This window comes from Lottia gigantea, assembly GCF_000327385.1.
Source record: "Lottia gigantea unplaced genomic scaffold LOTGIsca_6, whole genome shotgun sequence".
NCBI lineage: Eukaryota > Metazoa > Mollusca > Gastropoda > Lottiidae > Lottia > Lottia gigantea.
Window position 1 is genome coordinate 1,279,260 of NW_008710049.1, and position 18,810 is coordinate 1,298,069.

At 30.4% G+C, this 18,810-nt stretch overlaps 1 protein-coding gene across 1 annotated transcript; it reads right to left on the reverse strand.

The window, feature by feature from the left end:
- Positions 1–2,716: 2,716 nt before the first annotated feature.
- On the reverse strand, positions 2,717–5,015 carry LOTGIDRAFT_106923 (hypothetical protein; the record flags this gene model as incomplete). The annotated part of the gene is made up of 5 exons (XM_009063816.1): positions 2,717–2,954; positions 3,294–3,477; positions 3,768–4,001; positions 4,105–4,256; positions 4,693–5,015. 5 exons carry the CDS (start codon positions 5,013–5,015, stop codon positions 2,717–2,719), a joined length of 1,131 nt encoding a protein of 376 aa, XP_009062064.1.
- Between the last annotated feature and the right edge of the window lie 13,795 nt (positions 5,016–18,810).

Below are 18,810 nucleotides of genomic sequence, written 5' to 3' on the forward strand. Positions count from 1 at the left end.
TTTATTTTCAAAACTTTATTATTAGAAATGACGAGGAAAACTCAATGTTAAGAAAATGACACAAAAACACCCTGTGACAGACCAAAATACATTTATAAGAAAATTAAAAACACTATTAATGGCACAACAACTGAGAGCATGTTCGATTCCAAGTGATTGCATTAAGATACATTAAAGATATAATATTCAAAAAAGCTAATTTTGCAGTGTATATATCGCAAATAGAAATCAACCAGCAATCGAACATGGCTTTAATATAATTTTTTTGTTCTAATGATGTATCTACATCCTGAAAATTTTAGCTGCTCTAGACAAGGACAAATGAACGGCTGATCACAATAGAAGTTTCATTGCTAGCTAATGGTTAAGTTTGTTCAACCACAATCAAGTCACCACCATCTTGCAGATATAATTCAGGATGTTGACAAAGTCCATTGTTTTTATTTTGGAATGTACAGACTCCTTTCTTCAGTATGTTTTTAATAATTTCATACGTTATCAAAATTTCAAAAAGTTTGAAAAACATTTTAAGACAATGCTATTGCAGAGTGAACAGTTAAATTTCATTCACAAATCTTAATATTTTTATAATAATATCTGTCTGGAAAAGACAAATGTTAAAAATCTGAACTTCATCAATCAAGAAAATATTTTTGTCTTTTTCTCACAAAAATTATAAATGTCTAAAATGAAGGTTAAAATTCAAAGCTGCCAGAATAGATGAGAATGAATTATGATGTGCTTGATTTCAGATCTTCTGATAAAGAAACCAACTCTAATGGAAATCATAGCAGTTGCTCAGTTTTTCATAAAAATAAAATTTAGAATAGTAATTTTACGGCAATCAAAATGACAAAATGAAGTTACCAGTATTTTAATAAAAAGGTGAAAATCATGAAGGATTGCTGCCCCTAGACAATATACATGTGGCCCAATTTGGCAGCATTTTTAGAATGCATGCTGATGCCATTTTGTAGTTTTATTGCTTCCATACTGATATTTTCATAATGTATTTTTCAATGATAACAATGATGAATATCAATGGCTAATCTGCATGGAATTCTCTGTATTTTAACTCCAAAATTCATTTAACAATGCCATTATTTAAGTTAATTTGTATTGTGAAGATAGTTGACATCACCTTCTGATGTGTTGAATGTCGAGTTTGATCATAATCCTATTCCAAAATAATCTTGCTATCAATTTGTACCAGTGTGGTATTTCTCATGCCTACTATACAAATCATAAAACTTTTGGAATCCATGCCCCGATATTCAAAATCACTCTTTTTTCTTACAAGGAATGGCAAAATATAGGCCAAGTTCAATTAAGATCAAGTTCAAGGTCAACACATCACTAATGGTTGGACATAAATACAGACAACATTAAATAAGAAAAAGAAAGTAGCACTTAGTCTTCAAAATGGTCCATAGAAAAAATCATCCTCACAAATATTTCAAATCTTTATTTACATATTTATTTCTATAAAAATGTTTTGTACCAAATTTATCTTGGCAAGCATTTCATTTAATATTTTTTCCTATTTTAGAAAATTTAAAATCAAAAACATTATAGACACTTTATCTAGTTCATTAGAATTCTATTTCTTTTATTAAACAAACTATCTTATACTCTATCTACAGGTCAAAATTTATTCAAAATATAAATCTCTTCTAAATAAAAAATACTATCACCTTTGGTTTAGATTTTGTGCCCTTTAATGCAAATCTGATTACCTGTTTTTGATTGGACAACTCAAAATACTAGGAATGAACATTTCAACCAATTATAAATATTTGTTATCCCTCTTTGTGCTTTTGAATGTGAAAATCAAAAAATGAACATGTGCAATCAAATTGTTAAGCATTTAGTGGAGCACACCTCTAAACCAAGCTAATATCATATCTATATTTTATCAACTCTAATTTAAAATGGTGAAAAGGTTAAAAACAATGAAAAGACAAATGGAAACGTGCAAAGTAAAAAATGTAAGATTTTGCTTTTTGAAAACAGATGAATTTTCTGGGTTGTTGAGATCAAAAATAAATAGTGAAAATACTGAATAATGAAATTCTAGTTCATTTTATTTGAACAATACTGATGAGTGTACAATTTTACATGAAAGTTTGACCTCAATTGAAATTTCAAAATATAGACAACAGATAGCATAATCCATATTGCAATTCAAAATATTCAAAAGTTCATGTAAAATTTGGTTAAATGTCTTAACTAAAATATTAGGTTTAAAATTGTTGAATTCTTCATGAAGGTCTCTAAAACCTGTCTTTCAGTCATACAATATACTGATTGGATCGATTTATAATTTTTCATCATATTGCATTGAAGAGCTTAAGAAAGATTTCAGTAAAGCATAATATTTCTGATACAGCAAGCCAAGAGCAGTATTAAGTTTGATGAATATGCCATTTATATCAGAGTAACTTCACTAGATTTTTAATAAATGGACAACAAATAGTTTTCCTGGCAGTCACTTGTCAATGTCCCTTCAGTTCCCTGCTTGTCCCACCCTTCCCCACTCTCCCCTATATATAAGATGTCAATATTTACAAAATGAACCAATGAAAAGATAAAATCTGGTCACTTTTTGTACACCAAATGAAATAAGTCATCGTTTTGATATGTTTTAAAAACAATGTTTGAATTTCAATCATGATTAATGCGAGGACGAATTTCCAACTGACGATTTGATGGTTGACTATCTTTTATTCGGTGTGTTAAGAGGTCCTGACGGCCTTGAGGAGTTGATCATTTTTGGTAATGGCATCTCAAATTCTACAAACAATGAGAAATGATCTGAAGGTATGTGTGGATGAGGGCAACCAATAATCTTGTTTTCTCTAAACCATTCATCATCTACAGCTCCCAGCATGCCAAGTAATTTCATGTGATCACGAGAGTAGAAGATGTAGTCAATAATACCTTTAAAATCATACCTGAAAAAATGACATCAATCAAAAAAATAAGTGAGATAATGTTTAAGTATTTTATATGGAATTCTGACAACAAAACAATAAAAAGTGGCAAAATCTTAATGAATACAAAAGATTGTCTCAAGCCATTTTAGTGCCAACTATAATTATATTTTATTTTCATCTTTTGGCTGAAGATTTAATGTTTCCATTAGTAGAAAAGTAAATTTTGAGGCCAACATGAACTAATTTAAATTGTTAAAAGTGACACATCTACATGGTTTCAATTTTTAGCCGAAAAAGCCTTGTGCAGGATTCGTATCACAAAGGTAGGAATTTTTTTAAGCAACATGAAATACTTACGTATAGTTTGTATTGGGCATAATCTCACTATTATTGTAGGCACGTCCAAGACGGAAGTTGTGAGTTAGAGATTCTTTATCCGCTAAATTAGGGTTCAACTTCTTCAGTGAAGACTCATAGACTAATTGTCGGAAATCAATATGAGTAGCGGAAACTTTAGCATTGGTCAAATATTCAACAACACCTGTAAAGAGTGAATTGGTCATTAGTTTAAAATATTTACTTCTAGAAATTTGTTGTTGGTTACCTTCATTTTCATGTAAAATTTATTATTGTATTGTTTAGTTTTTTTTTAATTTATATATTACTGAACTAAATCAAAGTACTGATTTTTCTTAAGTGTTTGATAGCTGACTAGATGTACATTTCCTTGAAAGATAATCTATTTTTAATATTACTGTAGCATATGGATTAATGAACTTTACGACACAGAAAGACAACAAAAACTAAATTTCAGAGTGACAAGGTGCTTACCTGAGTCTGGTAATGAATTGAGGTCACCACACATCAACAATGGCATGGCATTAACATCTTTAGCAGACGGGGAATTGGGTCGGAACTGTTGAAGAGTATCTTCGATGATATTTCTTAACTCCCACATAAGCATCATAGTTTGAATAAGCTTGACATCAGAGTATTCAGGATCCCAATGAATGTGAGCAGTCGCTACCATAATCTGTTGTCTCATTTGATTCTCTGGTGGTAACCCTACAATACAAAACATTGAAGTCATGAGCCTGAAACATCAGCAATACAGTAAAACAGATTGTTAGTAAGATAAACTGAGACAAGAGGGAGTAGATTCACTTACCATGTTCCCATACACCTTCCTTAGTTTCTAGAAGAGCTGTCAAACCAATATTGTCTTTTGTCATGACCCGATTCAACATATCTGCTGAACCTTCAGCATTAGCCATAGCAATCTGATTGAATTCTATCAGTTGTTCTTTAATCAAAATAAACCTAAAAATAGAAATCATAATTTAGAAGATATGCTTACTCCCTCCAAAACATCAGACATCAACTTAAAGATCCAACAGATCGCGCTGATTTTCAGCTACCAGTATTACTGTAGGAGAGTCAGGGTTTGAATTCCTTCTTTAAAGTGATGTGAATATCTGTACTTCCTGACACTAGGCATCAGTTGATTTCAGACAAAAAGAAGGTTTACAATACTGTCTGCATTCGATGGCTTTAACAATATGATTTTAAGTACATTGTCATCATAAAATGTTCAATTATCAATTCTCTTTTTATTTCCTCCTTATGAATTTTTTCAAATTATCTTTTATAAGAGTTACCTGCCAACAACAGAGGATAGAGAAAAGAAGCAGACAATATTTCAATACTCAAGTCTCAAATTTGTCATAAAAAAAAAATGAAAATGATAATTACTCACTTGTTTGTTTTATAAAATATGGCACAGCCATCTACATGTTTTCTTTCTTGTTCAGTCATAGTTTTAGCTCGAGATTTGGGCTGAAATATACCATCATACCCCTCTGCTATCAGCTCTGGGAGGAAAAAATTATGGAATTGTTCTGTCTCAACTTCTTGTAAACTGATGATATCAGCAGAATAAGTCTTAATTTCTTCAATGATGGCCTTTTTACGATATTCCCAGTTCAATGCCCAGCTGGGACAGTATCCATATTGTTGACGAGTACAGTATTTATCACACAGGACATTGTAACACATTACCGTAAACAAAGCTGAAATCATAAAGCACAATTTTATACAACATGTTAAACAAAAATAAATGAGAGTTTTACATCCTAAATTGTGAAATAGACATCACGGTATTATTCAATTATAGGGTTTTAAGATATTTTTCTTCTTTCTGGCATTGATTGTTGTAACAACTATACCTATTTTTAAAGAATTATGCTTATTATGAGTGAAACTATATCTAAACCCTTTATATAGTTTCTATAAATTTACCTGGCCACCGAGGAATTGTTTAAAACATCACATTTGAAGTTTCCTATAATTGATACGAGGCCGGTGAATTCTCTTGAATAGCATCTGGGAAAGGAATTCCGAGACCACGGACATGCGCAGAAGGTTTTGTTTACAAATGGCAACAAATTTTCGATCAGAAATATAAAAATCAACTTTGTGTTCTTCTCCGGTTGTTATATGGAGAAATTATGGATTATTATCATTATAGCAAAATTCACAAAATCACAATAATGAGAAATGAAATAAGTTGATCAATACTTTTATTTGCTATCGCGTCTTCTGGTCTGAAATATGTGTAGTTAACGCTGATTGGTTCAAGTGGTCCAATAATTAAAGAATTATTTTATCAATTGTGACTTAATGCTTGGATTTTTCATGTTATAACTTTTACGAAAGGTAAGGGGCATCTTTCTCTATATGTTGGCATGAAGTATTATGTATTTCACATTCAAGACCAAAAAAAAATTCATTGAAAAAACCAGTCTAGCCCTTTAAAGTTTTCCATGGAAAGAATCCATTCACCATAACCCTTATTTGATAATTTGAGTAAAGCTTCCAAACTTAGATAATGCAGATACAAATTTAATTTCAGTCTATAAATTTGATCTCAAATTCAAATCAAAAGTTTCCTGTTTGATCCACTTCTAAAAAATATCCAATTTAAAGTTTCAAAGGCATCTGTATAAAAATGTCTATGGCTTCAATTATAAATCTTATGTCTATTAAAAAACTATATACAAGAGTCATGTAATATTTTAAGGTTTCTAAACCTTAGAAATATTTCTTTTTTTTTTTCCAGCGACAGAATAACAGAATCTGCTGTAAGACTGACAGATTGAATTAATAATTTTACAAAAACAACTTCATATATCAAGTCATACAGTTAGAATTAAATGAATCTGGCTGAATTCAATCTGAATATTGATATTGTAGGTATTATTACATGCAGAAATTAGTTTTAAACTAGATTCAAGTTTAATTTTATAATGGTGCAGCATGTTTCCAGTTTTTTTGGTACGTTTTCCTTTTTGTAGAGTTTCAAAACAATACCTTGAATTTCATTTAAATCTTGCTTTGTTTTCTTTGTTCTCATTTCTACGTGTTACTGAAATGTGTGATCTAATTTTTTGAGACCACTTGAATTAAGCATATTTTCCAGGCACAGAGTCAAGTTCGAAATTAATTATGCATGCAAACTCATCTAATAAATGTTGAAAGTTGAACCTTACCTGTAGGTCGAGATCTATCTGGCTCTGCAATGGCCATCCATTGACGACTCGGTGGAGCAGAGGCATTGACTGGAAATAAACAAAACAATTTTTAAATTATAAGACAATTATTAATATTGAAACTAAACACAAATCATGTTAATTTTTTTTAAATATATTAATATGAATTATTGATTAGATAGTGTGCAAGATGTTTTTTGCTGATTTTGATCTACAGAAATACTATTAGAATATCAAATACTAGGTCATTGACTCTAAATTTGATACAAAACATAACATTGAATAAACAATGTTAATTCATGTAAATTTATGTGAATGTTAATTATGTAGTAACAACATCAATTTCATGTATGCGTCCATCTAGCCAATTCTCAATATCATACCCTGAGTTCAAAAATATTTGACCTTCAGTGTGGCAATTTGTAACCAGCTATATAAAATGGTATCACATCTGAACAATTCCAATGTGACAAGAGAAAAAAGTAGACCCTCTCGAGTGTTTCAGAAGTAGCAAGAACATCCATTCATTGGTGGAACATTTGGGTTTCAATACTGTTCATTTGGATAGTTTTATTACACAAAGAGCTCAATGTTACAAGTTATAACTATGACTTCTCTGTAGAAACTGGACAATGTATAATGTTGATTTATAATAGACAAGATAAGTGAATAGGGTTCTAGACAGGAGTTAATTTCCGGTTGGTTGACAAGCAGCTAAAAGGACAATAAACAAAACACTCCTACAGATTTGGTTATTAGATTAGTATGGCCATGCTAGTCAATTTTTTAATGCTCAAATAAATGAAGGGCTGAATGAATGAAGGGCTGAATGAATAGAATTGAATTTGGTTTTTATTAAGCTATGTCCCTGGTAGTTATATGGTTAGGTAGGTTATGGTGAGGTCAGTAAATTAAGGATTGACAGTATGAATCAATTCAGGGGCTCAAATTAAAAGGATATCTGGTACTATAAGTTAAGAATATCTATATTGGAGTTTATTTCCGGTTGATGACTTGAGTGTAAAATGACAAACAAAACATTTCATTCAGATTGGTTTTAACTTTTGTTAGTTCAATACTATGCTGGGTTGAGGACAGCAATAAAAAAACTGACCGATAGAAAAGACAGAGACAATGGACAAATGTCTCAATGACAATGAAAAGGGAAGATACGCATGATGACATCAAAGGCATTAAGTAAAAAAAATTAGAAATGCTGAATGCCTTATTGAAGGTAACCCCTGAAACAATCATTCAATCTTATGAAGTATTAGATATCAGTATTAGTATAACAAGGTCATAGTTTTGTTTGAAAATATCTCAGAAAGGAAATCCTTTATTTCATACATGACAATAGAGTTTAGCCGTCTTTTGTCATGAATCACCAATATATAAACATTAATCAATCGTGTCAAATAGGATAAGTCTTTACAGTCAACTCTTTCAAGTGTTTCTTCAGAAAACATGCCCTTTTTACACCCCACCTGGTCAAGACAGACAACTCTTATGTCTACTTATACTTTTATAAGGGCCACTGCTTTTTGTACCATAGTTCAAAATGTTTCGCCAGTTTTTATTATACCTTTCCTTAACAATATATTTCATGTTCCTTCAAGTCCAAGAATGCCCATACGTGCACATAAAACTTGTTTTTTTCCCTTACAAAGCATTAAATATGTCTACACATGTATAATCTCTTCCTTTATTCTAATATAATTCAAATCTTTATTGATCGCTTTTTTAATTTCTAAAGAATAAATTTCCTATTTTTCAATTTTTTAAAATGTCTACTGTTCTTTCAGCTATATGACAATTCAGGTAGGATATTAAATATGACTGTCATTATAAATTAAACATTAAAATGGGCCCTTGGATTATTCTAGTCTTTTTTAATTGGGTGTATAGAACACTCACATATACACAATAAATCCTTAGTTACAATTTAGTTACAAATGTAATTAACAGAATCACTGTAATAAATTAGAATTGAGCAAATTTTCTTTTTGATTGAATTTAGATTAAAATATCAGATAACAATAGAGAATTGGAGCATGTAAAAATAAGTTATAAAGCTTTTCACAAATTAACCTAAAAATTTTATTGTCTCAGGTGACTTTAATTTTTTCTTTCTGACTTATTTCATCAAAATTATAATTTCTTTATACCTGTATCTAGAACAAACAATGTAAAACATTTTCTGATATTTTAATATTTTGTTTTGTTTTGCCAAGTTTTACTTTCTGATTTCAAAAACAATTATGTATTATAAAATATTGCAATATGGAGCATTTCACGCTTGTAATGTTGAAAATAATAGATAAAATGCAAATCGTTCCACACTATGATATTGAAAATAAATAAACAGTAATCTTCACCCAGAATAATTCAATTTTAAGGTTGGGCATCAAATTACTAAAAATCATCTTGGGTACAGTTAAATTGATAACAAAGAGATATTTCCATTGGATGCTTTCACTATTTATCACATACAACATTTTAGGTATAAACATACACACAATCAAGAAAAGAAAAGTGTTATAACTTCTGAATGTCTTGTAACTGTAAACATGCATAATAAATTCATTTTTGGGTTTAGTAGAAATAATTTGTGTGGCTGTTAAGTGACGATTATTTTCTTTTTACTTGTCAGAAAAAATGATGGTTTACAAAAGACTGGAGGGAATAAATCATTTCAAGCAGAACAAAACATGTCAACTAGTGAACAACATGGAGAAACACATCATAAACATATCTTAAAGGGAAATTCAGTCATACTCATGATAAAGGGAAATTCAGTCATAAGCGTGTTTTAAAGGGAAATTTGCCCATTTCAGTACAAACCAACTTAACATATATATATATATATATTGAAGAGCTTTAACAACATTTGTAGTCTTGGTAACCTATCTTTTTCAAGACTTCAGATTTAAGTTGCATGGTCAAGAACTGCTGACTCTGAAAATGCACTACCCTAACTTTTGATATTCTTCAAATATAAAATTAAAACATCTTAAACTGCTAAGGATCAACTTTAAACTTATTTGGTTTATTTCCTCAACATAATTGTTTACAAATTCAATGATCATAAAGGTTGATGACCAATTGAACCTACACCTGCCTCTAGACTATCAAAATATTTATAGTCTGCCAAAAATATTGGCTAATCTTGGTTCACCTCAGTCAACAAGAGGCCAAAATACATGTTTCATTAAACAAAGGTAATTCAATGGACAATGGCCAAATTGTTTTCCAACTTACCAAATGTTAATATGGTTATAATTAGTCTTAACATAAATTTTGGTCTTTTCTTGAAGAAATTTTCTTTAATTGATGTTATTTATGATGGTATAGGATTTAATTCTGAGATCTAATACTTGCTCAAATAAACTTCTTTCATAGCATCTAATATGTTTCTTTGAGTGACATTTAATCTTGGCATGTACCGTATATTCAAAATTTACCACAGCTAATATTTATTATCTCTTAAGATTTTAATTGAGCAAAAAATCAAAAAGCCTTAATGCTGTTGGTAAAAAATTCTAAACCATTCAAAATAAACTGATTGTAGGCAGACCACTAACAATAGTTAATGATGTTATTCTGATAAAAACAGCCATGTTTGTTATTTTTCGTGTTAATTCAGTCACAATATTTACAAATCTTGGGATTTGCTCAAATGTAACAAATTTATTCAACACAAACACATATTTGCCCGGTTTTTAAAGGTATAGTTTGTTTTTTTAACCCTGTGAATTTTACCAATCTATGAAAAATTGTCATCCTAGCTGTTGATTTTTTTTCAGAGCATATTGATTTGTAATTTGCTAAGCAAGGATCACTCAGGGAAGAATATTAATTATTATTTTGACAAAATTTATGGAACAAATAAAGTTTTATCAAGTAGGTCTATCAAGTGCATGATATTTTTGACCTTTCACCAAGTTAATTCTACCTTAAATCTTACATGTAACTGAACCCAATAAGTAATGCTAAAATTATCCTTAAAATATGAACCTTGTTCTAAATTGTGCGACATTTTAACTCTACAAACCATATCTTTAATATACTGTATCAATCAGAATAGTTATTTTAGGCTGAGGGAATGTCAGAGGGTTTTAGATTTTTACCTTTTGCTTATCTGCAGCTGATTACTACTAATGCCCTGTGTCTGGGACCCATTACTGCCAGGAAGTGGCTGAGTTTGATTGGTACCAGGTAACGATTAGAGAATAAAGGCTATATTTGTTTCTTATCATTGAGATAACATGTTGATTTAAGTTTATGATAAATCTAGCAAATTATTAACTTATTTCATTGTGTTTAAAAGATATCATTACATTTCATAATAAACAAATGGAGATTTGCAAACATGTTCAGTTAAATAATTTGAAGGTTTCTATCTAAATCTGCATGATAAGATGTTGAACTGATTTTGGGACGCAACACTAGAATATTTCAATATCAATAACAATGTAGTAATCAATGTTATCCAGGCTAATTTTTAAAACTCGGTTAAACATTTTCCTGGTTTAAGGAGAAATAAGGAAAGAAATTTGAGGAAGGAATTTTAGTGTGAATAGCCACAAACATCAAGTTACATTTCCTCAAAGTATATATCACATTACCTATAAAGTATCCACTGATATTTTAAATTAAAGGGGCATTATTTTTTGTAAAACATTTTCATGATCAAAAACGTAGTAAATTAAACCTGAAAATTTAAGTATACATTTTATATCTATGTATCTTCTTGATCAAACTGAATTTGTTTTAAAATAGTTAATTAAAAATGGAGTGTACTAATTGTTAATTAAGCAGTTTGAAATAGTTTTGGTTTTAGGCTTTATAATGGCTCGATTTTATTAGTTGAAACCTTAAGAATACGTAGGAGACATATTTTTCCCTACAATTCAGCATTTATTATTTTACTTATCTCAACGACTAAATCCCTTAAAGACAATTCTATTGTATCCTACAGTATAATATAAAATAACTATAGTAGTAAAGCCAAATAAGATAAGTTTTTAACATGAACAATTTTTCCTTCAGTAAGGTTTATAATATAATCTAAACTTTTTGACATTTATAATTTAACGAATATCACACCAAGACTTAATAAAATACCTGTCAACAGTCGACTCAAACACATGTATTCTTACTGTCATTTAAACATAAGGATAAAAAATCAAAATGAATTTTCTAAATGAGAAAAATATTACAGTGTATCACAACAAATAAGGATGGGAATTATGAGTAGGGATTTTACAATATTGAGCACCTTACTGATAAATAGCGTGAATACTTTGCTCTGAATCACGATACACCATGAAAGGTTATTTTCTATGCATACATTTTCTATTCTATGCATCATTTCATGTAAATTAAAGCAAGTGGTACAAACATTACTTTGATCCTCATATGATAAAGATAATACTTTAAATCTTTTTGACTTTCATTTTTTCACCATATTATATTTCCTATCATCCATTATGTGTTTGAACTATTCAGAAACTGTGCTCAATGAAGAATTACAAAAAATCATGATATGTATGCATGTCTCTGATTTTTGAAAGGTCTACAATTAATCATATTCGTGTGAATAGTGTAAAATCAGTGCATAACCTTAGTCAGCTTGATTCTATATTTCATCATTTCAGATTTGTACTTTGTATTCCTGATTAACCTGAACATAAAAGGGTCATGATAACTAAGAGTATGGTAGGGAAGGTCATAATACATATGTATGGATACCCCTCTCTGTTATCTACACTTCTGAGTTATCTTTAAGATTTTTAATCCTTGTCATCATGGGTAAGATATTATCAAAATTATACTACAGTTATCTTGCCATGCTTGATACTTCAATCTTAGTTAGATACAGAAGGACATTGACATGAAAATTCATTAACCCTCTACACCCCATTTTTTTAAACCTAGAAACAGATATATGGAATGATATGAATTTAATCCCATTTCTTAAAACTATTGTAAAGATGTTTTCTAAATTTGTCATGTGTATTTTCGGGACATTGATATGTCAATTTGCACCATTCCAATTTTCAATCAGACATCTGTGGTTCCTGCAATTCCACTAAAACTAAACGATTTATGACGTCACTAAATGCAAAATCTGCTGTATCATGTAAGGACTTGGAATAGAGCAAATTGATACTATCAGTGTCCCCCATAAACATAGAAAATTTAGAAAACCTCTTTACGATCTCTTTAAGCCATTATGTCTTTATCTGCAGCTTAAGTAGGATGTTATCAAATTCAAAATACACTTATCTGTCTCTTTTTATATTTTTTCTGGTTATCATTTTGACAAGGACACTCCCGAAAAATCATTTTATTCTAATACACTTCTCTCTTCATAAAATCATGTTGAATTAGAACCTTTTTTTAGTGAATTTTGCCAACTTAATAACATGTATTACTGATTCTGTGCTCTTGTTTGGTGACTTAGTTTGTGTTGCCATTTGTCCTATGTTTTGTGAAAATGTTCTCATCTGTAGAAATTGCTTTAAATAATATTGTAAAAATATATTAAAACAGAACTTGAAACATTTCTCGTTCTGTTTTAATATTTCTACATTGCTCTACAATTGATGTATTGAGCACCCTTTTAACAGTGGAAGTTTTATTATTTTAGTAACTTATAGATATTAAATATTATCTATTGATATACTATCATGTAGTTAGAATGAATGTGGTTCAGATAGACTGATGCAATGCTGTAATCAGTATAGCACAATTTACTGATAATGAAGCAATTCATATAACAGTGTTCAATAAAATGCGTTCTGTATTGGATTTTAAGTCTAATTATTGTAATTGTTTGTATTGGATCAGAGTACCTCATTAATTTGTAAGTGGTAAAAACTTTGAAGTCAGTGGTATAAATATTCGAATCTAATCTTGTTTTTTGTAAGGAATAATAATATAAATATAAATTGTGTAGAAAATAAAGAGTAACTTACATTTTTTGAGTTCATGTGGTGGAATCATTACAGTTTTAGGTAAACTTGAATCACTGAGTGACAATAATGGAGACATGTGTCCGTGTGATGGTGGCATATAATATGGTTGATAGCAATATGGTGACGTCCAATGAGATGGTGTATAATAAGAATTAGAATGGGTATATTCTCTCTGGGAATGGTTATGTTGGTTCATGGTTAAATTCTGTTCATAATAAACTGTACATTTTACATCACTCCCTGTTAAATCCATGTAAAAATTTTTAGGCCATGTTTTCTTTCCATAACGTTGATTTTTTCGATGTGACATGCGACGGTCTCGATGTCGCTTGGCAGGACTAGATTTTGATTCCATGGAATGTTTGACACTAACTTCAACATGCTTTGATGGTACTGGTTTCAAAGGGATAGAACTTTTCTCTTCTTCTGGTTCAACCTCTTTACTTTCAGAATTTTCCTGGTCCAGATCTTCTAAATGGTCTTCTGCTAATATGGTGGAATCTGCTTCATCTTCATCATCTGATTGAAGACTATCTTCGGTACTATTTTGTGATGGGGATGATTTTGGATTTTGAGTAAACATGTTGTACCCTTGGTAGTTGTTGTAATACTGGTAATTGGTCCAGGAATTATTGATACATTCTGGACATTGGGACGGTGGACAGTCATAGCGAAATAGCGGGAAACCAGTTGTATAAGCCGCTAACCGTTCCAGCTCTTCAGGGAGAAATTGAAATGAGGATTCATCAGAGATAGGCACAGTGGCATCCCCCGAGTCAGAAAGATTCTCTGTACTTGATGTTATAGAAGATTGTTCGCTCTCAGAATCATCGTTTGTTCCACTTTCAGACTTTTCACTACTGTTATAGAGATCATTACAAATCAGTTCAATATTGTCCCGATTAATAATACTTCTTTTCAGAGATCCATCACTCACAGATTCTTTTGAGCAATTAATGTTATTGAGCCTATCAGAAGTCTTACCTTCTTTCACATTTGATAAATTAAAGTCAAAGCTTGTTTCACTTTTCAAATGAGCTTTTTCCAAGTTGGATATTAAGGCATTTAAATTCTTGGTATCCTTCTTCTTGGTCTTTTCTGTCAATTTATGAGCATTTTTAAAATCCTTGAAGATAACTTTGGCCGAGTATTGTTGCCCATAATAAGGTGGAATAAAACTGCCATAATATTGGTTGTCAAAAGACATGTGGTCGACAGGAGAGAGATTTTCAGGACTGGAATCTGTTTCAAAGCTACTCTGTCGATGATTAAATGACTTCAGAGTATCTTTAAGATGAATAACAATTGGTGATTTAGTTTTCACTTGCTGTCGTTTCCATTTAGATTTCCGACTATGTTTCTTTGAATTACCTCCCTTTTTCCTTTCTTTATGGCAATTGGCACAAGAGCTCATTCCTTCCAAACGCCTGTTGAAATTCTCCTCACTGATAACTTCCACATTGGCACTGACTACATCACGTTTAACAAATTTCTCACCATCTAAAGATTTACCCATTGTTACTTAGTAATGATCGAAAATTTTCAAACACAAAAGAAACAAAGGGGATTACTTTCCCTCCAACACTCTCATAAAATACAGCTGATACTTTTCTACACCTTACTTCCACTAAACAAAGACAATGGCTTGCAATAATTACTGCATACTACCACCCATTAGTGTTAATCAATTTAACCCTTCAGGTAGTAAATTCTTCACCACAGGTACAGAATACTAGATGTTGACAGTCTTCTGTCCTACACTACACTGATCTACTCTTTGTTATTGTTCACTTATAAACTAGAGCTGGTCTGAGCACGTGTTGAGAGAGGCTAGCTGACTTCGTTCTGTCAGTGGTGTATTGATCTGTAGCTATTGTCTCTTTCTCAGTCAACTACCTTAACACAATGGAAAATCATATAGTTTTATAAACATGAGGTATATAATAGAGCAGATATACCTATTGTCTATATACCACACTTTTACTGTGGGTTATCAACTTATATATACCAAAGGTAACTATGAGGTATCAGCTGTATACAATAGTTATATACCACTGATATATCATTTAGTACATTAAGCAAATAATCTGTATTTCTTCACAATCTGTTATTAATTCAAATTACAGCAGAACTCTGTGGGTTTATCCATTACATCATAAATTAAGTAACCTTCTTGGATAATCAGGAGTTGTCAGTGTCTGCACGTGGGCAGCAGGTAAATGGTAAATACCAGCCAAGGTCTTTGATCTTCGGTTCAGAATATACTATTTAGCAATAACTTCTCTTATATTTACTCTTCAAGCAAACATTGATCTAAAAAGAAAAAAATATCACCTGACTAAATTGTTAATCAATATTAACAATGTCGAAGATAATTATACAACAGAAAACTAGCAAGAAAACCATTAACTATGATCAATATACAAAGACAATAAGACAATCAAGACCACTATTTATAGCTTTAGTAAAATCCATCAACTGATAACAATACAACACTAAAAAGCAAAGAGCAGGACCACTGTACCACCAACTTGAATTAAATATCGCATAACTTTCATTTGAAATAATTTTCCACCCTGTTGAAGTTGCCTACCACCTAAATAATGCCAAATCTTTGACTCTGATAGCTATACAAGACATGCTAATCAAGACATTTCCATCAAACCAACAATTCTTTTTTGAAGCACAGAAAACTTCCCCATTGCCAAGAGAATAATTGATATTTTGTACACTTAACAAAGAATTGAAACAATGATAAATAGTGAAACTGTAATGTGCAACAATCTGTCACATGATGACATGTAAATTATGATATCAAACAACCATCTTTGTTATTCTAGTCTAAAATATACAGTTGATGTTTGCATATTATATAAAACTAAATAAATACAATGATCTATATGAACTCTGAAGGTAACGTAGTAGAGTTGACAAAAAAAGACAGCCTTTGTATCGGCAACAAAACATGCCATTGTATTACCAAAATAACTATTAGAATATTCTTGTTCATGTATACTACAACTGCAAATGGAAATAAACTGCTGCCAGTACACATGCAATACCAACTTCAACATCCAACTACATACACCAGAGAAAAACTATTTAAGACATGACTGATACTGTAAGACTAAGACCATTGTCAACTAATATTTCCAGGTTGATTGACAAAACCTATGTATGATCATTTGTTGACAGGTGTAGCCATTGTTGCAATCAAATATATACACAAACTAAACAAACTTACGCCCTAAATATCACCAAGACAAAAACAATGAATTCAGCTTCGATTACACATCCACAAAATCATTCTAATGAAACATCTTTATAATAAAACATCAAAAACCAACAAAAGATTTTGTAATGTCTTTTTCAAAATAAAAACAAAAACCAAATTTCCAATTTTGAAACCATCTGTACTACTTTCAATATAAATTAAATCAATACTAACTTTGATCTTCATTATATATATATATCCATTTATCAAACTAACACAAACAAACTTCACCAAAACAAAACACAGCAAAAAACAACTTTTTTTCTTGTCCAACTGCACTGGATGTATCACAAAGTGAATAACTTCACTGAGAGAAAAAGCCACTGATTTAAAAGTGAGTAGATGTTGACAGCAGTTCAATAAGATTTGATGAAAATATTTTGAAAATAGTTCAAGAGGTGACTAAAATTATTGTAAAGCAACAAGATGTCAACTAGTGAACTCCTCACACCTTTTACATTGTCTGTATAGGCAACTTTAACTGGTGAGGTCATTTATTCATTAATTACTACTGACCTGTCAACTCCTTTCAAATCAAGTTCAAAACTTCAATTTTGGATAAATTTGTGTTAAATTGAATAAGATTGAAGTTTAGTTAACACTTCAGCTGTGTTAAAGACAGTTCAATGTTGTATTCACCTTGAGTTCAATCTATCTGAATATATCTCACTGTATTGAATAATGATTAGTATGTCTATTGTATAAAACATGTTCAAGTCAGTCAACTAAATATCAAGTGAAAATCAATTCATGAATTTTCTTGCAGTTGGCAGTTCTAACTTTTACTGTTTTACTTACAAGATTTGTCTTGAATACAAATTATAGAAATATGGGAAGCAATAATTCAATTCAAATATTAACACCTAGGTTTTAGATAAATCTATAGTCTTGATTAGAATGAACTAGAGAAATTCTTCGCCTTGGCTTTACTGAAAGTTATGTGAATATAATGTTCACTTATTTAAAAATTTCATTGTACTTTGCGGCTATTGATGCTGACCCATGCCATGTAACATGCTGTGAGGGAATTTTTGTCAAAGCAGCAGGTTTTGCCTGGTAATCAGCTCCTACAAAATAATGTTTGTAGTGACACATAACCTCCATGAGAATTATACTTCAAACTTTCCTAATAGATATATCTAGATTTTCTTATACAAGATCAAAGATAACTTCAAATATTGATACATCCAAAGTTCTAATTATTGTATCCTTTCACCCTCTAGATAAACTAAGAGTTATCTTTCCTGACCTATCAGTTGGTATGTTTACAGATTGTGATTGATGTATCAATGTCAGTCCATCTACATTTATTGATAGTTTACTGGTTTCCTTTCACCTGTGGTTAATTATCATTGATTAACTGCCTTAATCTCATTACCCAGATAACATCTACTGATTACTTACTTTAAGTTCCAATATCAGATGACAGATTTAAGCTGGAGCAGGCGTCAGATAAAGACTTTCAGAATATCATTCAGCACAGCAAGAATCAAATTTTTATTATTCTTTTAGTATAGTTGGCACACCTACATTTCAAACAACAATTGAATTCTTTGTCCAAAAATTCTTGACACTATCAAATACATCTGAACCTATTTTTTGTTTTCAAACCAAGGTCCTTCACAACCAGGAAACATAAAACTCCTATCTCATTTTGAAAATCTTGTAGACTTTATCGTAATCCATTTTATACCAATATCCTTCACAAAATATTCCAAGCTACTCACAGATTATATGATTTTTAACAAATTTCTTGAGAACAGCAGTCAACTATGATTATATACTATTCTTTCAAAGACAATAGAAATATATATATACTTATTTTTACATTACATCTTTATATTTCTTCACAATCTAAACATATTACTTTACAAATACAAATTTCTATGTATTATTTTATACAATCACACTTTAGACCATTAAAACTTAAGATATAAATTGTGTGTCTATAACAATAACTTCAAGATTAAATGTTAACATACAAATATTTCATATCCTTGTCATTTTAATTCAAAAGACACAAAAAACAAAACAAAGTCAAACTTACAAAAGATTTTAAAACCATCAAAAAA